Source organism: Lepeophtheirus salmonis, chromosome 6 (genome assembly GCF_016086655.4).
Source record: "Lepeophtheirus salmonis chromosome 6, UVic_Lsal_1.4, whole genome shotgun sequence".
Classification (NCBI taxonomy): Eukaryota; Metazoa; Arthropoda; class Copepoda; order Siphonostomatoida; family Caligidae; genus Lepeophtheirus; species Lepeophtheirus salmonis.
Window position 1 is genome coordinate 22766563 of NC_052136.2, and position 22308 is coordinate 22788870.

Below are 22308 nucleotides of genomic sequence, written 5' to 3' on the forward strand. Positions count from 1 at the left end.
TTATAATGTCCACTGCTGATGTAGAAATGTCCATTGATGCGATAGAAGCGCATAATTTGTCAAAAGATGATATGTCCGTTGATTCAATAGAAGCTCAGAACTTATTAAAAGATGAGAAATCCGTTGATGCGATGGAAGTACAGAATTTGTCCAAAAATGAGAAGCCTATGATCCCTGAAGAAGCACTTGTTGAAAGCCGTTCATTTTTTACGTCAGAAATATACAAAATAGAAGTGCAAGGCCTACCCAAGTTTTTCGGAGTGGGAGACGCAAAAAAGTTTTTTAATAAGAAACATTGCTTGAATGTCCACAAATTTAAATATGCAGGCAAAAAAGCATCATACATGTTCCTAAATTTTAAAAATGAAGATGATAGAGAAAGGGCTATTGCTGTGGTAGATGGATTGGAACTTAAAGGAAAAAAATTAAAGGCGTTTAAGTCTAAGCCTGCAAAGGATCCTTTGGTTCGAATCAAACAAAAACAAGCTTTGGAGGAATTAAAAATTGATAACAGACCAATCAAGGAACGAATTTTATCAGCAGTTTGTCCTTTATACGAAATGCCTTATGACGAACAAATCAAGCACAAAACAGAAATTGTTACAGATTTCATTAAAAAGTTTCATGGTGATTTAATAAAAGCCAATCATAACATTAAAAAAATGGTTGATGATAAAACTTTGGAACTCCCCACATTAGAGGAATTCATCAAGTCTCCCATCATCAATGGTTACAGAAATAAGTGTGAATTTACAATTGGACTCCACCCGAAGGATAGAACAAAAGTATTATTGTAACTGCATAGTTTTGAAATTTATATCTAATTATAAACTTTACGATTAAATTTTAAGGTTCAGGTAGGCTTTAGATTGTCGAGCTACAAAGAAGGAAATACGTCTGTTGTAAATGCTGAAGATGTGCCATTCGTTCCGGAGCCCATGAAAAAGTTAACTAAATTTTTTGAGGAATTAGTTACCAATTCAGGTAATAACATATTATAATGAATTCTTTAGATTTTTTGAAATTCTTAATTACCCTTTTTAGGATATAGTACATATGATCCCATCTCTCTAAGTGGTCATTGGAAAATTCTTTTACTTCGAATCAATTCTCAAAAAGAAGTATTGATGAAAATTACTTTCAATCCTCAACTTCTTGAAGACAAAGAGCTTGAGACAATCAAAGATTATATAAAACAAAAAATTTCGCACTACATGGAGCAAAATCATGATTTCAAAATTGTATCAACTTTCCTTCGCTTTGAGTCTCGTACATCAAAAGCATCCTCTCAGCTTCTGCTTGGAGAAAATGGGTTTCATGAAAGTTTGGGAAATCTTCGATTTAAGGTATCACCTGAATCTTTCTTCCAAGTGAATACATCTGCCGCTGAATTGTTGTATACTAAAGTGGGAGAGCTGGCTGACTTACACCCTGACACGACAGATTTGATTGATGTTTGTTGTGGGACCGGAACTATTGGACTTTTTTTGTCTAATAAATGTCGAAAGGTTTATGGAGTAGAAATTGTGCCAGAGGCTGTCAAAGATGCCATAAAGAATGCAAATACTAATAACATTACTAATGTAGACTTTCGTGCTGGTAAAGCCGAGTATCTTCTTGGAAGCATATTTAAAGATGTAAAACAAGAAAACAAGGATATTGACTCTACCTCCACAAAAGTTGTGGCCATTGTAGATCCACCACGAAGTGGACTCCATCAAAACGCTGTTCGAACTCTTAGAGCCTCTGAAGTTGAGACTCTAGTATACATAAGCTGTGATATGTCAGCAGCCATGCAGAACATGGTGAATCTTGGAAAGCCTGAGTCGAACTTCTATGTTGGAAATCCATTTATTCCTAAACGAATAATCGCAGTCGATTTGTTTCCACACACTTCTAAACATTTTGAAGTCGTCGTTCTATTTCAAAGACTCAAATCTAATGATGATAGTTAAGTATAATCGTGGACAGTTTTTTTTAAGAGGAAATATTATTGGTTTGTTAATGTATTAACCTTTACATAAACATATTTAATTGTTATTTTTGATATGAAATATTTTCATAGCTAGAATATGATAAAATTCAATAGCTTAATAATATTAACATCCAGAAGTTTCTTGTTTAACTAGATTGGTTTTTATCGTTTATTCTATTTGTAAGAAATAAATACGTATTTAAATATATAATATGTGAAAAACTTAGTAATATTTTTATAACATAATTGGTGTTATGGAGGAGGAAGGAAAAGGAGGGGGGAGTAGAGTATTTGAAGGTCAATTGACTTAAATCTTTAATGAGTTGAACATCCTTGCCCGGATGTGTGTAGTATTGGAGAAAGAAAGACTCAGTTATTTCCTGGTTTAGAATGAGTATGACGTGAACAGCTTGTTTGACCTTCAGATACGCGTTATTCTTAAACAGCAGGATCCGGGTTCTGGTAAACTCCAAAAAATAATATAGCATCGGTTTCTTTATCGTAGATCATGAACAAGAAAGGGTGATCTGCGTTAAAGTTCTTATGAAATAAGGGTCTAGCTGATCTAAATGCAAATAGAGCAGTAGAGGCGGCGGCCTCAGTGCCTTCTTCATTCACTTCAATGAATGATTTGTGGATGGCTTTGTTTAATTTTACATCATTTGCCTTTGTACTAAGAAAGCCAGACAAATCAGATGCAGAATCAAAAAGACTTTCAAGGCCAATATCACCCAATGTATTGGATAGTTCATAAGATTCCTCAATTCTAAACTTCGGTATTTTAACACTTAAATCATCGATTTCGTAAAAACCAGATTTGACTTCGGCCATCACACCTTGGAAAGTTTCAGGCGTGAGAAGCTGGACTGTTTTCTTTAAGCTATTTTCTTGGAAGGGAGGAAGAATAATGAGCATAGAAACTTGTTCTCCTTTATAAGGTAACTCCAATATGTGAGCACGAAGCTCTTCAGAGACGTAGTAATTGAATTTTCCCTTTTGTTTCATGAATTTAGTAATGGCAATTTTATCTCTTTTAATATAAAAGTTATCTTTTTTAGATTCAGACATATTGAACCGAGATTCCCATTCACCCTTGAAATAAGCTGCATTAACCAAAGCAACCTTGGTGTCAGCCCCCAATGCTCCTTGAGGAATCAAATCCTGTATCTTTTTATTAGTTTTTTCCTCGACCCATTCATTGATAATTCGTGTAGCTTTGTCTGAGTTCGAAAAATCCATTGCTTCCATTTCATCACCTAATACTTTTTGAAGGCAAAGCTCAAGAGGAAGCGCCCTATCAAAGTAGAATTTGTTGGCATGAGTAAGATTATAACCAAGCTCTGGGTTTCTTTCACGAATAGCTTGGAATGCTTTTTCAAATAAATAATTTTTCATAACGTCTATTGAAGAAATCCCCGTGAGTCCCATGACTCGCTCTAATTCTTCCTTGGTGCGACCACGGGCCCCGAAATGGCTGAGTGTCAATGTTTGAAAGATACTTGAGGGAGATATAAAGATATTTCGCTCTTCACCCTGAAATATAAAGACATTTTGATATTAATTCATGGTATGTAATATGCGACATTTTTAAGAAAGGAGAAAGTATTTGCTAAAAAATAGCAAAAAAGGAAAGAAAAAAGGATCATGAGTTTTGGCTACTTACAGCATCTGTTTGATTTCCATCTTTGAATAGACTTTTGATCAGTTTCACACTAAAGTCCCTTTCACCTCTGTGGATTTGATCTTTCACTTCATCAAGAACAGGCTCTGTGAGTAAGTCGCCTTGAAGACATTCCATATCATATAGAGAATTGCTCTCCACTGTTATATCTGTGGTTGGAGGTTCCGACGCAGCAACCGAAATTAGAAAGGATATTAAAATAAAAGTTTGCATCCTAAACTGTCGTTGATTTTTTAAAGATATTATGAGATTAGAAGGATTAACTTATGATATTAATTAAATAATTTGAATAATATACACGTATAAAATTTTTAAAGTGTTATTATGTGATAAGGTTGAGATTCGTTCACAACTCCTCACTCTCACTGTTAAGTGTTGACTATTTCATTTTTCTATATAAACATTCTTCGTCATACCTGGCATTTAGAATAATAATTCGTACGTATCTCTTGTTCAATGATATAAAACAAGGTTGCACTCCTGCAGTGGCGTCCGCAGGGAGGGGGAAATGAAAGAGTTTTTTGTATTGACCAAGGAAAAAATTTAATGGGAAAACAATGGTATAAATTTTTTTAAGGAACTTTTTATCTCTTTTCTAAAAAAATGATCAAATCTTTGGACGGAGCAAAAAGTTTAACTCTTTGAAATTAAATAAAATATATAACAAGACAGTTACCCCCCACACACACAAAAAAAAAAAAATATATATATATATATAATTCTGCAGACGCCCCTGGTCCCGGGTATTTATGATAATTCATAACATCAACTCTTACTTCCTTCAATCTAAAAAAATGTTCCATTAAAGGAATTAAGGCATTATGTGACCATATTTGAGTATTCAGTAAGTTGATACAATTTGACTGAATTGAGGGTTCATTTAAAAAAAAATCTTGCTATTTGTCAGGAAAAACTTCTTAAAATGTTAGTGATTCAACTCGTCTAACAGCCTGTTGATAACTTTGTTCTTGAGAACACCGGTTACGCCACCAGCAATCTCGCTAATTCGCACAAACATTGGAAAAGCTGTTGTGCTGTGGCCAGTCTCGAAATTTTCTCACTTTTACCCACGCATTCACAAATCTTAACCCTTAACATACAATATCATCACAACTCAAACACCAAATAAAATAACCATAAGAATTTATACATATATGAGTAACTAATTACTTAATAATGGTAGCTTTGTTACCCACCTGTTAGACCAAGGATGGACGCGACAGGAGTGAGTTTGCGGGGAGCCGCTGTTGACATTTCTAACCCAACAGTGTTGTCACTTTTACCTAAGCATGACTTATAATACCTCATATGTTGTTTTTGTTATTAAAACAGTCTGTAAATAGCTGTGATTTGAAATTTGGTTGAAAATTTAGAAAAATTGGTTGAAATTAAAATTGGAGAAATTTTGAAGCTGTGGTTCTTCTGTCCGACCGGTCATTCCCCACTTAGCAACTCTGTCATTCCCCGCCAGTGAGGATTTCACCACAGGTTAAGAACCACTGCTTTAGAGTAATAACATTTTTTTCTTTCTCGTTGCTGATAGGTTCAAAATTGTCAGCTGCCATAATATCCACTTTGAAAAATCTTATAGCTAGGCGTATTATTTACTATTTTGTGGGTTTAATTTAATTCTTTGTTATGAATGGTAAAAAAATGCAATATATTTTTCAATATGTTAATGGTAAATCTGCATTGCAGTTTATCGTACCACTTTATTTGAACATTATGAGATAAAAAAACAAACCAAACCTCTAATTTAACTGAAACTTATTATTTGGGAGTCTATCTCATGTATTCAAAGGTTCATTTGCCAAGGAGAAATCAACTATTTGTCTCCTTGCCTAACTCTTCCTGTTTCTTTGGAAAGAGCTGCTAGATGAGTTTTGGTTTGCTCCCATCCTCATTTAGATGGTAATGTTAAAAAGATCAGGCCTCAGAATCATTCTCTTTTGTGAAAAAAAAAAAAAATGACTCACGAAGATAGCTAAGAGCTCACATCGTTTTGGATCAGGATCTTTTAAAAGTATCTGAATATAATCCATTCTTAAATTATACATTAACACGTCGTAATGTAGAATTAATTTAAATAGAGTTCTTTGCATTGTAGTCAATTCGAGGAGCTTTGAGGAAAGTAACCAACATTTCTTTTCATAAAAGTCAAGATAATTTTTATTGAAGAGTGATTATTTTTTAGCTCTTAAATAAAGGCAACGACAACGGACAAGAATTTATAGAAATGGAGTCATTTTATTAGCTGAGAGGTCTGTTTGTATTATTATTAGTCGCTAGATTTTGTGTAGTTATATGATAGTACTACTAACCCTACGGATGTTTTTATCATCAATGCATACTTAAATTTTTATTTCAATATTATTTTGGGGAATTTGGAACTAATTAAATAAGGTCATAATCGAATTCACACTCAAAGTTAATAACTAAAAATTATCAACATGACTCAGGAGTATTATGTGATACAACGAGAAAAAAGTTATATATCAATAATTATTAATTAATTAATAATCCTATTATTTTGAATCACACAAATGAATGTATTAGGATTTATATTATTATGAAATACATAACACAACTAAAATATTGAAGTAAAATTGACTTTAAAAAAAGGTTATAGTTGAGGGGGAATTGAAAATTCAATCTTCATAACTGAATATTATGAAGTTTTAAAAGTTGGGATTGCGTATTTTAAACGGGAGATCGAACATATAAGTATGTAGCAGTAAATATAATTAATAATATAATGTATAATAATTAATTATCAAACTGTATTATCACAGACAATTAATTAATAACGGTATTTAATATATTAAAGGATTTAGATTTGATCTTGCATACCCTAATATTATCTAGGCGTGACTAACATGATCCTTTAGTTATTATATTGTCAAAAATAATTTTATGGTGTAGATATATATTTATATCATATCTGAAAAAGGATGGAGCTGGTTAAAAGTCATACTTAGTTCATATCTATTGATCAAATACAACTTTTCATTGAATCGTTGTAACTAAGATTGAATGTAATACTCCTACATTTGTTAAAAGCCATTTATAATTATCCTTGAAGTATCTTTCAAAAAACCACACATAAAGTGAAATGACAATGATACGTATAGAAGGAAGTCAAATGTGATTCAAATTCTGAAATTATAAATATAATAATATAGATCTGATATATTTTGCCAATTCATTGTTAGATACATTTAAAATATACCAACAAAACTATTAAATGATAACAAGTTTAGGGACTCCCCAATGGAGTTGAATGGAAAAACCACATACTTGAACCGGTAATCATCCCTAAAAAAATATACCGTTGTAGAATTAATATCATTTAATGTAAATGGGGATTACCTCATTGTGTAAATTGCGTACAAATCCTTGAATAAGTACCCTTGAAGACTAAGCTCTATCTGGGGATTCCCCCAATGGTTAATTAATGATACCTAATGTAGTATATTAATAATTATGAAATCATCAACCTCCGATAATCAAGTCAAATCAATACAGTCTTTCGCTTCCGGCATAATGGATTAATATTGTATCAATTGGAAAACTTTATTAACTTTGAAGATAAACTTATAGAAGACTAATAAAAGAGATTTTGAAGGTTCATCCAGTTTCGAGTTTAAGTTTATTGTTTAATTTATAAAATTAAGGTGGAAAACTTAGTTTGATGTGTCATAAAATAATCGTACACCTATTTAAAAAAAAAAACCCTTTTCAAGCAAACAAAGGCATTCCTTTTTTTCAGTGCTAGTGAATGGAAATTGAATCCTTTGTTAAAATACAATAACGAATCACGTAATTTAGCATTATAGTACTATTTTCAGCTTTAAGGATGTTATTATTTTTCTAGAATAGGAATATTCTCTAAATTCTCAAGCACAAATCCAGTATAATACAAAACATGAATTGTTTTGAATTTTTTTTCATGTAAAGGCGATCCAATATAATGACATTTTAGCATATTTACATCATGTGTAATTGTTTCCCAATCCTTGATTAATTGATTTATTTTTTGATAATCTTAGTAAATACCTACATGGGTGAAACAATAGCCTCTAAGTATGCCTATACAATTATGTACCTTTATTTGCTATCCTGTAAGAGGTACATTTAACATTAACAAATAACATAGCATAACAAAAAGTCAGGTGGAAATTCAAAATAAACCTATCAGGAACATTACATGCATACTTATGAATCCAGGTGGAAATATAAAAAAAAGTTGAAGTAAATCCCCAAAGATGTTTTCCTCTATGAGTTTGTGAAACAACAAACATTTCTTAGAAATAAATTTTTCAAGGAAGCTTGATCATTTAAGAAATATCCCAAACGACATTTTCTTTATTTTTATTTTCTTGTATTCATGCATAATATTATTTTAGCTGTTGTGTACTAGGATAAATAAGTAATTTTTTTGACATGTGTTATTACTAATAACACATGTCAAAAAAATAAGACACACTTTTTCGGTATTTGATTATTTAATTAAATATAAAGAAAATGAGGTTAAATCTCTTTTATAATTATATTTCGAAGCGAGCTATATCATGTTCATCCTCCAGGAGAGCTAAAAAAGTTAAAGAATCCTACATTTATTTAGAAGGATCTGAAGTTTTGTATGGATATTTTCCCGTTCTGCTGGCACTTCAATCTCAACTCCGACAAGTATTCAAATTGTTTATAACTAAACACAAACTGTCTTTGCGACAAAAGCGGATAGTTGAAGTAGAATATATATATTTGTAATTTTACAAATGACGGAAAAATTAATTTTACATCTCGAGTTTTAGTTGGCAACAAGGAATAATATCGACATTGATGCCGTGGACTCGCATGTCTTGGATATGTTGGCACGAAGGGAGGACAAGGAAAGAGGTGTTCATCAAGGGATTTGTGTTGATGTTTCATCCATCCCTATACAATACATTAACGAGTATCCAATTAACGCTTCAAGAAGGACGGATATTCTTCTTAGCGGAATTAAGGATCCATTTAACATGGGATCAATCATACGAAGTTCCTATTTTTTGGGTAGGTTTAATTGTGTGAACAATATGTTAGCAACTAAAGATAATTGATGAGGTAAAATAATGTCTATAATTCTAGGCGTAAATGATGTATTTATTTCTGAAGATTATAAAACTTCAAGTATCAGTCCCATAGTGAGCAAAGCAAGGTATTTTAATTGGAATCCTTACCGGATTCAATTAACCTAACGCAAATTAATTTCACCTATCTATAGCTCTGGTACACTTGAAATCCATCCACCGAAAAAAATTCTAAATATTGATAGCTTTTTAAATCAGTGTCTACAATCTAAGTGCCTCGTAATTGGAGTCGATTGTAACAAAGGAAGCTCTTCGAGGGATATTAATGATTTATCACAGAACAATAAAATGTTGATTATGGGTAGCGAGGATAAAGGAATCGATTCAAATCTTACCAAATATTGTACAAACTTTGTTACAATTCCCCCAGGAAGGGATTTGCACCCAGATGTCGACTCCTTAAATGTGTCAACGGCATCTGCAGTACTTATAAGTGAGTTAATGAGGACAAATAAAGGAGAGTAAATGTAATAGATGAAGAAGTTTATATACTTTGTGAATTTTAGACCTTGTTAATGGGTAGGTAAATCACTTTTTACTCAATTACTTGGAGCCTGTTTGACTCAAACACACCAAAATTTGTCTACATTATTTCCAAAATATTATTCCTCATTAAATTACTTTTACACATCAAAATGACTAAAAGCTAAGTTGCCATGAATTATTGATTTTTTACCACAATAATCTGCAATATAATATACTTTTTGTGGCTGTTTCCTTTTCTTTGATGTTTGAAAAAATGAGGTAGTCGCAATTGTTAATGGCCTCCCCTACATACTCAATTTTAGTTGGGGTGAATGTTTTATGTAAGTGACAAAATGAAAATCACTCATCTGAGGTATTAAATATATTTTATTCCTTACACACATGAGCTTCAAATAACTCAATCTTACAAATTGATATGTTAATATATGTGTATAATATCTATACCTATATATTCATACACGCACTATATATGGACACGATGTCATTCACTTTATTAATATAATTTATAAAATAATGATGAAATCGTCACTTATGAAAATTAAAAAAATAATAATAACAATAAATAAATCAAGTACAAATAATTATGAATCATAGTTATTAACAACATAAAATCGAATAAACGAGTTGCTGAAGCACCCTGCATAATTATTAATACACAAAATTGTCCTCATGTACTTGTAAAACTTCGTTTCCTATTTTGGGATACTAAAGGTGATACTCCGTGGCCTCTTGAATGTTTTTTAAGGTCCTTGGGGCTATCAAAAGATCTTGAACAAACTTGACATACATTAGCTCTATCCTCATCAATGACTAATCGTCTATCTCCACTATCTTCGTCAAGATGGGTCAAGTCTGTGAGATAATCTGACGGGGCAGGATGCCTAATGCGATGAATAAGGAATAAATGTTTCTTCCACGAAGGCTCGGAAGCAAATGACATACCGCACTCCTTGCATTGAAGAAATGTGTTGGATGAGTTATCATACTTCTCAGAATGTTCCTTTATATGGGCTAAGAAGGAAAGACGATCATTCGATTTATAATCACAAAGAGAACAGTTGTGCAAAGAAGTTCGCATTCTCTTGGGTAATACTGTGGACCCCAGACTCATGGCCTGTTTGTGCAGGCGATTAAAGTGGAGAATAGACTTAGAGGAGGGAACATTAAGACCTAATACCTCAACTAATGGCTTAACTTTTGGTTTTCTACCTCTTTTACGTGGAGCCGAGGTGGGTTCATCTGTTACGTCTATTTCTTCTTCTTCGTTGAATTCCGATCCATGGTTTGAGAAGGAACTAACTTCCTCAGATATGTAAGTGCTCCTCAAACGAGATCGATCTACTTTTTGAGATGGTGTGTTTGATCGTTCTACGTCAGAGTAGCTTTCAATTTGTTCATTTCCCTCGTTGTCTCCAGTAACACAATCATGCTTGTGTTTTTGTATTAAGTCAAAAATCTCAGTACACTTCAGACAGTTCTCTTTGTTACAAAAGTTTTCGTTCCCATGAGAAGAGGACAGGGGCACATTGTTTGCCTTTTCAAGGGGAAATAATATTGGAGAGGATACTGCCGCATCACTACTAGATTTCTGGAGTCTACACCATTTAATACCGTGTTCTCGAAGAATTTCTTTATCTTTAAAAAGTTCATTACATGCAGGGCACTTGAAAAAAAACTCACTTTTCCATTGTTTTTCGGCAACTAACAAAAACGCACTTTCAAATGACTCTTTCTTCCCAAAAATGCGCCTTTCCTTTGAAATCAATGTTTTATATAAAAGAGTAAAATCTTCCTTTTCTGTCAAGTATTCTGGGATATTTGAATGCTCTTCCTTGAGATGAATATGAATTGCACTTTCCTTGGTAAATGCTCTTGAACAATAAGAACACTTGTAAAGCAGTTTAACATGATGATCATTAATATGTTCAAGCAAGTTAGAAGGATTCAAGGCAAAATGTTTCTTTTCTTTATGACGAAGGGGACATGTATAAATTAAGGTTCGATATTCATGCAAACAATAATCCAAGACATGCTCCTTAAAAATGGAAAGAGTTTGAAATTCATCACCACACTCAGGACAAACATATGGACCAATCCCTTGATGGATACGGGAATGAGAGCTTAAACTACATTCATTGGGAAGAATCATAGGACACGCTTTACATTGTAACAGAATTTTGTGCTTCTTGGTCATATGAGGTAATACATTTTCGATGCAAAGATGACATTCAGGGCACTGAATTTTATCTTTGTTAAATAGCTCCTTACTAAAGGATTCTAAAACCGTGTTATTTGTTTGATGCATATGGTCCATCCCTCTTGGAGGTCGAAGCAAAGCATGATCAATTTCAATCGATGAAACACTACTGTCCAGCTCCATATGCGATAAAAAATGAACCTTCAATGCACACCGATTAAAAAATGTCAAAACATCATCACATAGTTTACATTTAAACATAATTTCGCAACTCTTCCGATATAAATGCTGAAAGAATGAAGTGGGAATAAGGAAGGAATCTGGACAAGCTGGACATTGAAGTTTTTCTACATCCCAACTTGATAAAGAGTCAGCACAGCTTTTTGAGATGTTATTGTATAATCGTGGAATGTATGGGATTGCTCCCGGGAAATTTATGTTATAAAATATTTGGTCAATGAATTTATCGTAACAAGTATCCTTCATTCGCATGATTTTACGCCAATCTGACTCGTATGTACAAATAACAGGCTCCGGTGATATGATTTCATCATTATTCAAGTCTTGATCAGATTTTGTTGGAGCAGAAGAAAGTTCTTTAATACTGGGAGCTTCTGAATCAACTTTGACTATATTTTTTTACGGCTAGTGGAGGTCTGCCTCTTTTCTTTCGGAGTTTACCAATTAGGTTTGGAGGCCTTCCTACACGATTTGGATTACTGACAGATCGCTTCGGAGGATTATTAGCATGGTTAGATAATTTTCCAACCCGTTTTGGTGGTCTTCCAACTCGATTCGGAGGTCTTCCAACTCGATTCGGAGGTCTTCCAACACGATTTGGAGGCTTCCCAGTACGATTTGGAGGCCTCCCAACACGATTCGGAGGCCTCCCAACACGATTTGCAAGCTTTATTTTAAAGGGCTTTTTTACTTTGTTCGTCTCAGGGTTTTTTTACTAGCTGTAGTGTTTGTAGATGTTTCATGAATAAAAGCTGCAATTTTGGAGATATCTTCACCTTCACCTTTGTCGTCCTTTGGAGACTTATTATTTTCATTTGATTGTGGTGGATCTACGTTTTCCATAACTATATCGGGAAAAATAATTTTTTCCACAGTATTTCTGCTTTGTGATTCCCGAACCTCACTAGAAGGAGTTTTCTCCTCAATTTGTTTTTTCTGGAAATTGCTAACTTCAGGCTCTAAATCCTTGAGGAACTCATCTTCAACTTCTTCCATGATAGCTGTTTCTGGACTTGGTTGCGAATTAATCGTGTTCCAAAGTTTGTTAAATTCTTCATTTTCATTTCTATTCTCATCTTCCATTTCTTCTTCAGCTCTTGGAACAAAAGAAAAGGCCTTTTTCGATTGATGAAGATCAATATCTTCATCATTATCATCACTAGATGTTTCATTTACAACTTCCATATCCGAATCATGACTATTTCTAGACATATCAGACGTGGTATTCGTCTTAACAACCTGATGTTCTGAATTAACTAAATGTTCATGAATGATACATTGATTAGTCAATGCATCCACGGCTTGAGTAGTCTCAATTTCAATCGCAGCATCCAATGATTCTTTTTCAAGCAATGTAAGCTCATTATTAAATTTTGCTTCATTTGAAGAATGTAACACAATCGGAGTTTCCATAATCAATGGAACTTCAAATATTGCGCTCTCTTCTGTACTTGAAGACTCTGATGGCATTTCTTGTGGAGTAATTAAGTTGTTTGTAGACAGAGGCGAATCGAAAATCGCAACAGGATTCTCAAGACTGTGAAGTGCAGCTGCAGCGTCAATGTTTACAGAGTCCAGTTGATCTCTGTCTTTATTAATTAAAGGACATTCCCTACCATTACTATTTTTGGAGAGCAAAGTGTCAGAAACGCATGATGAATGTAACTCCTTCATTGACTCTGAATGATCATTAGTGTTGGATGTATTTGAGCTTGGACTTTCATTGACATCATTGAGGTATGTGTCGGGGGTAGTATTTTTCCCGACAGACATAAGCAATTCAGAATGATTTTTACTGAACACTCGAGGGACAAGGGTTTCACTAGGTCTGGATTCTAAAGGTACTGAGTTTGCATCTGTATTCTCTTCCTCTTTATCATATTGAATCATGGGTTCCTGTATGGTGGGAGTAGTAGTTCTCAACAAAGATTTAGTTGAAATGATCTCTGTATTTTGCTTATTATTTACAAATGCATTTAATGAACTATTGGATAAATATTTGGATGTTACAGATTCTGCATCCAAGGGCACGTCGGTATTTTCTACAGATGAACCAGTAGCTTCTTTAACACTTTCCTTTTCGACTTTTTTCTCCTTAGAGGATGCATCCTCTTGTTTGGACTCTATATTTAGAGAGCTCGGATTTCCTGCAGGTCTCTCAAGATGAGCTGCTCCTTTATTCTTTAGTAGGTCCTTATCAAGTACATTGACGGGAGAATTGGATTCACTTGGGTCTCGAGGATCATCCCATTTCCTATCACCTTCAACCTCCTCCACATTCCTATTCACAGCCTCTGGCTCCTTGTGCGTCCTTCCCTCCTCAATCAAATTTGTATCCGGAGAGGATCCAACAACTTTGGAGCTGTTTCCTTCTTCTTGGATCCGTGCTTGACCTTGAGATCCCTTGTCGGAAGAGGCTGACTCTTTGGATGGTGCCACCGTCTTTCCCTTCTCAGCGTCTAAGGATGGAGACCTCATACCCTTTTTTTCATCCACTTCTTCCATTTTATTCTGGAGATGTGAAAATGAAGACAAATCCGAAAGGAGATTCAGATTGGATTTCTCTTTTATAATAATAATAATTAATAATACGATGTCGTTCCTAAATCCCTTTATTTTAGCTATTTAAGAAAGGAAAAATAGAAAGAGAAACATAGTTACTTAGTAATAGCAAAGCAATGAGTTCTAACTTCTAATACTATCTGGAGGAGTAGAAGCTCCAATCACGCAACCTGCTGTGGTGATAAACATCCCTTTTTTTTTGAGAAATTTGACTTGGTAAACTCATATGAACTTTGTACGATTATAAATTATATATTTGTCCAAGTTGTAGTTTTATATAAACATCACGTTGTGTTTTATTTAACTCTTTCATTCTGGGTTAGCATTTTAAATCCCCAAAAATTGTTTTAGAGCGAAAATGATGGACTCACTTCACGTTCAGAGCTCAAAATTAAAGTAGATACTTTTGAAAGGTTTTCTAAAGTAAATCGTCGAAAAATAATTTAAATAATTATTTAAACAGATAAATTTGCTTCTAATTAACTCATAAATTTATCTATTCTATTAATGGTTTTTGATTGAGATGACACACCCAAATAAGCGTCAAGGAAATACAATATTTTTAGAACTGTACAAAAAAAATTAATTTTTTCTTCAGGGCATAAAAATAAAACAATATGAAAATTTATCTCCGTGACAAAATAAATTTAAAGTTAGATTCTGAAATTGTTTTATATCGTATGATATTTCTGGTACACCTTCATCTTTGGGACAAAATAACATTATATATTCTGTTTCGTTAATAAAATGGATATCTTTCAGCTTATTCATTGCCTTAAAAATAAGATCATCAAATGTGTATATTATTGGTTTTAAAGTTATTTTCTTAACTATATCAATAATTTTTTCCTATGCCATATATAATTTTTAGTAGTTCTTTAATAGTTTATTTTTGGGAGAAATTGAAGGGTAGGCCTCAGGGTTAAGTCTTTGTATTTTCTATCCTTTAGGAACATAAAAACAATCTCTTTTGTTAAAATGTGCAAACTACATAATTAGACGTAGGTATCTATGAGGATTCGTGACTGGTTATGTTGATCTATTTATGCTTACAAATTAAGGATTTGGGAAATCGATGTAGTCCGATGCCAAAAGTCCTATCGGCTCCAGTTCGACACCCAACATAAACACACTTGTTTACCATAATGAATGAGTTATTTTATTATTACAAGATCTATTAAATAAATATAATATCATATGAATGAAACTGATATAATGTTGTACAAACATGAACTGAAGTTGATACAATATTTTTGAAGGGCAAATTTATCCGTTTAAATAATTAGTTAAATTATTTTTTGACGATTTACTTTAGAAAACCTATTAAAAAATATCTACTTTGATTTTTGGCTTTGAACATGAAGTGAGTACAGCATTTTCGCCTCAAAAACAATTTTTGTGGATTTAAAAATGCTAACCCAAAATTGAAAAGTTAAATAAAATACCACGTGATGTTGGTAAAAGACTACAACGACCAACTATTACTCTTTTATATTTGGACAAAGGTCAAATGAGTTTACCAACAGAAATTTGTGATAAAAATTGATGTTTAACACCATGTTAGGTTGCGTGATTAGAGCTTGTGCTCCTCCAGATACTATTAGTACTCATTGGCTTTAGGTACGAGTAACTATACGATTTATAGCTTGCTATGCAGACAGGGCAGGATTCACAGCTGCACATCCAACTTGTTTATTAATTCTCCTTTTCTAGCTATTTTTATTTCTTCTCAATAAATCGCGTACAAATAAAAGAATATATAGGTATATTCAATTGATTTTAATGGACAAAGCTGCTCTTTTTAATAAAACAATAATTCATCTTTCAATTGCCAGCCAAGTATTAAAAAGAATTAGTGAAAAACAGAATTAGGGTTTTAATGTTCTTAATGAACACATGTTAGATGGAAATCCAACGAACAATCACTTTCTTTGTATTGATAAAGAAGTGTGTACCAACTTATTCCAGGATCCGACTTTTTCATCAAGGGAGAGTCGATAATCTTAAATTGCACTCGGAATATGTGAGGAAGACAAATTGGGATCCGACTTTTTCATCAAGGGAGAGTCGATAATCTTAAATTGCACTCGGAATATGTGAGGAAGACAAATTGCAAGGCAGTTTTATTCCGTGGACAATAGTTATAATAATTTCATTAAATACATTAAAAACTTGAATTTTATTTACGCAAAAATAATATTATAGAACGAAAGTAGCTCTTATTACATAACACTTAAATAATAATATCATAGATAACTAAACAATAATTAATATTTTAATTAATAATTATGTCTATAGGACCAAAATTATACAAAATATAACAAAAAATAAAAATAAATAGTATATAAATGTCAACACTTAACTATTTTATTCGTGTAGATAATTTCTTGTTTTTTCTGTTTCCCCTACTCTTCATTCGGCCGACGCGTTGCTCTTCTAGAACTCTTATTGAACATACTGGCCTATTTGAATTCCTTGTCTACTTCCGATTTTGTTTTTCAAAATTCAACTGAAACCAATGATGAAGATAAAATAGAATCATTTGTTAAGCGTATCCAAAGAAGTCCTTACTCTTCCCACAATACGCCGACTTTCAGAACTGTCAGCATCACTTAGTTTAGAAACAGGATTTTCGGAAACAACTGTTAAATATCTGAAGACTCATTTGAACTCTTTTCAAAATAATAAAGATAAAAACCTTAGTGTTGTGTTTGATGAAATGTACTGCACAAGACGAGTCGAGTACTACCTTGGATCGTTTTTGGACTAGGAGAAGGTGAATAAATATCCAATACAATATTTTGCGTTCTCATTATCAGCCTTCATTCTACTTATCACGACATGATAGCGATGCATTCCGTATCCAAGTTGAATGTTGAAACTGTATTTTTTTTTTTTTGACCAATTTGATCAAGTCGTTTCTCAAATTGGATTCAAAGTTCGTTCTACAATTTGTGATGCCCACAAAATAAATCAAAAAACGTACTCCTCTGAGCTTTGTTATGGAAATCGTAGGCCTATATTTTCAATCCTTACAGTCCAAAATCTAAAATCTATTTACTTGTTGACTCAGTTCATGTCATGAAGAACTTCAGAAGAAAATTTATGAAAGGGAAAGTTTCACATAGGTGTTTACAATTTTGAACTAGGAAACCCCCTTAAAATTGTCCACAAAGTAACTGAGAGGGTATTGAAACCCCGATCAATAGAAAAATTGATTGTGAAGATTACGGATAGTTTGTTCATGAGTCAACGATAACTGCACTTAGACATTATCGAGAAAGAAATGGTAAAAGAGATTGGCTTGTCACGGCGGACTTATTTGAATTATTTTTGACATGGTGGATGATTGTAAATACACGATCCCCACGAGTTGGAAGTTACAAGAGAAATGAATGGAAAAAACAATTACTTGGGACCGTTCTCTGCTTCACTTTTTAGAAAATTCGTCATGTTGGCTCAATGAATGGGAAAGACTAGGAAACAAAGCAACAAGTCTCACTAAGGATACGTTTTTAGCAGGTAAACAAACATCAACTGGACTTTATATGAAGTTTCAAGAATGACTAAATGAGGTCGACATCAACCATATTCTTTTAGGACAGATACATTCTGATCCCAATGAAGCTCAATTTGGCCTTTACAAAAGAAGGTGCGGCGGCACCAACCTAGATTTGAGCGTAAGGCAGTACTTAGATGCAGAAAAGTGCATAAGAATAAAGAATGTTATTAAAATAGATATTCCTTTAAAAGCTATAAGAAATATCTTTTCTTTTGATGTTAACAGAATGGACGCGAACATGGAAGCAATTTCCTTAAACATTGTTTCCGAATTAAAAAGTAGAAACTTCTCTCAATTTGTTAATAACTCAAAATAAGCAGCTATTTGTAACCATTACGAATGTACTTGCCACAAACAGAAAATTATATTTGGATGAACTAGAAAATGGATTTTTTCTTAGATAGATACTGAATCCTTTTTTCACTTCCGGGAGAATAAAATATTTCTGTTATTCGATTTGTTACATATCTTCCAAAAAATTTATAACAACTTTACTAGCAAACGAAAATTTTCATGTCCATATTAACAAGTTCCAATTTCAAAAAAAAATCTCTAAAATGAGTATATTATTGAATTCGGGCATGTGACCCAAATCTACTAGATGATACTAGGCTAGTTTAAATTAGCTCACAAACGCAATCATAAATTAATTGCTCCTCTACCAATAAAGTGTAATGTTTCTTCACGAGTCCACTCTGAGTGCACTTAACCATGATGTGTCGAAAAATGATCAATTCAGAAGCTTCAAAGAAACAGGACAAGTAATGGATATTCTTAAGTACTTTTGGAATTGCATAAATGTAAACCGAGACATCCGAGACATTTCATACCACCTATCAAACATCTATAGGACTATCCCATTTAACCATATATTTACTGGATAAAGATATAGTTAAGTTTATTTTTTCTTCGTAAAATTAATTCGGACCCAATAGAAAGGCGGAAAGGGTGGTATAGACAACTTTCTATCATTGGTCGAGAGTTTTTTGAGACTGAAAAAAAATCGCATTAGTCAAGGTTAATAGAAATACAAGGTAAGACCATCATGTAATTGGGCTTGCTAGAATTTTCAATTTGATGTATCGTACCGACTTCTTGGCCAGACAGGCAGATTTTCACATAACAAGTAACCAATCATAGTCTATAAAGTCACTAAAGAGTGTTTCGTACAAATAGATGGCTGCCAACAGCAGAAGGGTAACACACAATTTTTCTCCTTTTTATTCTATAGGTTGTGCATCCAGTTAATATATAGGTCGGTGTGTGGAAGTCAAACATCAGTCGTACACGCGTTATGGTATAATCTTGTATTTCTATTGACCTTGGTGTTAGCCTACTTTTAAAATTACTATCCTCAATTTTAGTCGATGCAAAGGAGTCTAATTATATAAGTGAAGAAGATGTTTCTACATTTATCAGCCTTATATCTTCCAATTCTGCAATGGAATTAGATTCACTTAAAGGTTTGGAGCCGCTCATTTATTTTGTATGTGACTATGTTACCCATTCTATTTTAAAACTGTTAAATCGGGAGTGAATCGATGAATTGGGAAAATATAAAGAATTAGACTCCTTTTTTTATGAAATTAATAGAAGTAGTTTAAAAAAGTCCAGTGATGTAATCTATCTTCTTGGAGGATATCTATATGGACTGTTACAATATATTTTTTTGACATAAAAAAAGGCGAAATATTATTTTATCTATGGCTACTCCGAGAAGGGTTTTGGTAAAAGATGCACGAAGATTTTTTATTTTAATAAAACTACAGCATGGTTTGAAAAATCTTCATACAGTAATAATCATCTTCTTAGCAGCACTTTCTTTAATCAAATTGAGTCATAAATGTTTAATTTGTTTGCAAAAAAAAAAAAAAAAATTATGTCTGAAGCAAATAGCCATCTTCATGTAAATAAAAAAAGGATAATATTTTACGATCAACATATTTCCTTATATTTGTTTTGTACTTATTTAATTCATCCATCCTAATTAAAAAATAATCATAATTGAGGTACTGCTTTCATTAGTTCTCATTAAAGCAAAAGTTATTAAATTATTAACAAGAAAATTAACCATTACTACTGTAGAAGCGTCTCAGCACTTATGAGTTATTATTATTTAAAAAAAATTTATATCCAATAGTTTCTATTATATAATTCAAAGAGGACAAGTATGTTTATTTAATTATATTTTGGTTGAAGATAGTCTTGATTTATATGAAGGAGTATGAAAAGGGTGCAAATCACCTGAAAAAATAAAACTGTATGTCTTGCAATAGATGGGTTGTCTAACATTCAAAATGGACCCATTATTTGTATTACTTTAACAACAGCAACTGTCCAAATTTTTCTAATTGACACTGTAGACATATCAGGTCATCCTCGCACTGATGAGTACTTTCTACAATTTGCAAAATCTTCTATCAAGAAATGTGAAGATAATTTTGGTTGTAGTGTTGGTAGTATCGTGACAGACAATACAGCAAACGTTACCAAAATGCGGAAAATACTAGAAGAATCAACGGAACATAGTTTCATCTTCTATGGTTGTGTAGTACACCTTAAAAATCTATTGGTTCATGACCAAGAAATGGTGTATAAAAATAGAATGAGCGCTTGTGTTTTGTAGTCAAATATTTCAGGAATAATCATCATGCAGGTGCAAAATACCGTCAAGAAGGTTATCAGCGTCTGATAATGCCCCGAGATACTAAATGGAACACTATGTCAGACTGCCTCAAGATTTATGTAAACAACTGGCCAATTCTAATGAAGATCTGGAAAATTGACAGAGAAATGATTGCTCCAACTGTAAGGAGTAACGTATCCAATATTGAACTTAAACGCTCTGCTGAGGACCTATTGGCTCGATCACAGCCAATAGCTAAGACAAAATGTATTTAATAAAGGTTTATCAACCCTTTATGAAGTAATCAAAGTAGGTAGGTCTATTAATAAATCGAAAGAAATGGAGACAAAAGACAACGTGATGCTCTCTGAGTTCAAAAACCCCAAAGGTTTACACATGTCCTTCAAGGAGAAGTTCTCAACTAAATCGTGTAGCATGCCGATAAGAGAGAAAGTGTTGTTCTTGTAACAGGAAACATATCTTATTCAAGTCTGAATGCCCTCCAACTGAATATTTAGCCAAAAAAATATGCTCCTGCAAAAACAATGGAAGAACATACAGGTCCTATTAATGTATCCACCTTAATTTTTCTCCTGATGGGCCAAGTCCTGTAGCTAGACACTTCATTGTTACAGAGATGGGTCAATCTAAACTGGAGTTTCGTAATTGTCTGGGGCTTGCTTTCGTTCCTTTAACCAACCCCCCTAATGTATGCCGTACCCTGGAAGAAGATATGGGGAGAAGTGAGTTGTTAAGAAATAAATATAATGCCATATTTGAAGACTCCGTTTTTCATATGAAACATAAAGGGGGGAGTCCTCTTTAGGGAGAGCGCACCCCCGCGTTACATACACATAAAATCCGTTCCTAACAAAATTGTCAGTACTTAGACCTGTCGTAATCGGTATTTTATAGTAAATACAACAACTGAAATGACGTAGTTTCTCAGTTATTCGCTTTGTTGAATTTCATCATAACCTTATTCTAAGAGACATCACGAATAACTTTTTTATCCACTCTCAACCTCGACTTTAGAAAGGGAAAGGAAAAATATGAAAAAGAATTTACGGTATTCTGTATTTTAATTGAATTATATTTAGATAATAGTAATAACTACTATCATTCATTATTATCTTTGTCTTTATATTCTTCAATCCCAGATAGAAGTGGAAAAATAAAAAGATAGATAGGACCGATTAATTGGTCCTTAACTATCGTTGAATGAAAAAACAAACAAAACAGGCTTAGATCTGTTCACCCTTTTTCTGTTCATTTTCTAAAAATTTCCATTCGTCATTCATACGTTCGTTTTTGAATTGTGAAATAAAAAAACATGGAAGAATAAAGTTTTGTAAGAAAGATAAGAACTATTGTTCCCACGACTGAACAATCATTGGAAACTTGAGATAATTCTTCTGCATCTGATGTAATTGCTTTTTTGGCTTCAAGAAGTCCAGAATCTTTTTGAATTTCCAATGATTCAATTGTATAATTCACGGAAAGAAGTGACTTGGTATTGATTTCGTAACTATTTAGGTATCATCTTCATCATTTAACTCCTCTTCAACAGCTGGATTTCTTAAGAAAAGTTCATGATATTTCCCAATTAAAATTACTTTCAGTATTCTGAGGTCTTCCACTAGGGATGGATAAGTATTGTTTCCTGTGATGGCACGAATCCGTGAGAATACATTCTCCAGACAATCCTATTAGATGAGTGGTTTAAATGAATTTCATTCCGTCATCCTTCATACTTTGAAATAATGATTTCGTTGAACGAATGAAGATTAAAAAGCCCTAAACTAATGGAAGCTAAAATTTTAACCCATCATTTTCATAGACAAAAC

General features: G+C 33.0%; 3 protein-coding genes and 1 long non-coding RNA gene across 6 annotated transcripts; 3 read left to right on the forward strand and 1 right to left on the reverse strand.

The window, feature by feature from the left end:
* Positions 1 to 5: 5 nt before the first annotated feature.
* LOC121120949 (tRNA (uracil-5-)-methyltransferase homolog A) lies at positions 6 to 2197 on the forward strand. The gene is made up of 3 exons (XM_040715826.2): positions 6 to 785; positions 852 to 984; positions 1045 to 2197. Exons 1-3 carry the CDS (start codon positions 6 to 8, stop codon positions 1953 to 1955), a joined length of 1824 nt encoding a protein of 607 aa, XP_040571760.1. The 3' UTR covers positions 1956 to 2197.
* On the reverse strand, positions 2114 to 4086 carry LOC121120950 (leukocyte elastase inhibitor). Its single transcript, XM_040715827.2, has 2 exons — positions 3639 to 4086; positions 2114 to 3508 (listed from the first exon to the last, which is right to left on the reverse strand). Exons 1-2 carry the CDS (start codon positions 3867 to 3869, stop codon positions 2414 to 2416), a joined length of 1326 nt encoding a protein of 441 aa, XP_040571761.1. The 5' UTR covers positions 3870 to 4086; the 3' UTR covers positions 2114 to 2413.
* A 3083-nt stretch (positions 4087 to 7169) lies between these two features.
* LOC121119267 (rRNA methyltransferase 1, mitochondrial) lies at positions 7170 to 9279 on the forward strand. 3 transcript variants are annotated; one of them, XM_040713896.2, is made up of 5 exons: positions 8068 to 8185; positions 8243 to 8405; positions 8471 to 8711; positions 8787 to 8856; positions 8923 to 9279. In XM_040713896.2, the coding sequence occupies exons 1-5, from the start codon at positions 8181 to 8183 to the stop codon at positions 9251 to 9253; spliced, it is 810 nt and encodes a 269-aa protein (XP_040569830.1). In that variant the 5' UTR covers positions 8068 to 8180; the 3' UTR covers positions 9254 to 9279. The 3 variants fall into 3 exon arrangements, with proteins under 3 accessions (XP_040569829.1, XP_040569830.1, XP_071745132.1); XM_040713895.2 differs by having other exon boundaries at positions 7170 to 8405; XM_071889031.1 differs by having other exon boundaries at positions 8068 to 8345.
* A 7040-nt stretch (positions 9280 to 16319) lies between these two features.
* LOC121120664 (uncharacterized) lies at positions 16320 to 19774 on the forward strand. The gene is made up of 2 exons (XR_005865143.2): positions 16320 to 17049; positions 17122 to 19774. It is a non-coding gene; the product is annotated as an uncharacterized lncRNA (long non-coding RNA).
* The last annotated feature ends 2534 nt before the right edge of the window (positions 19775 to 22308 follow it).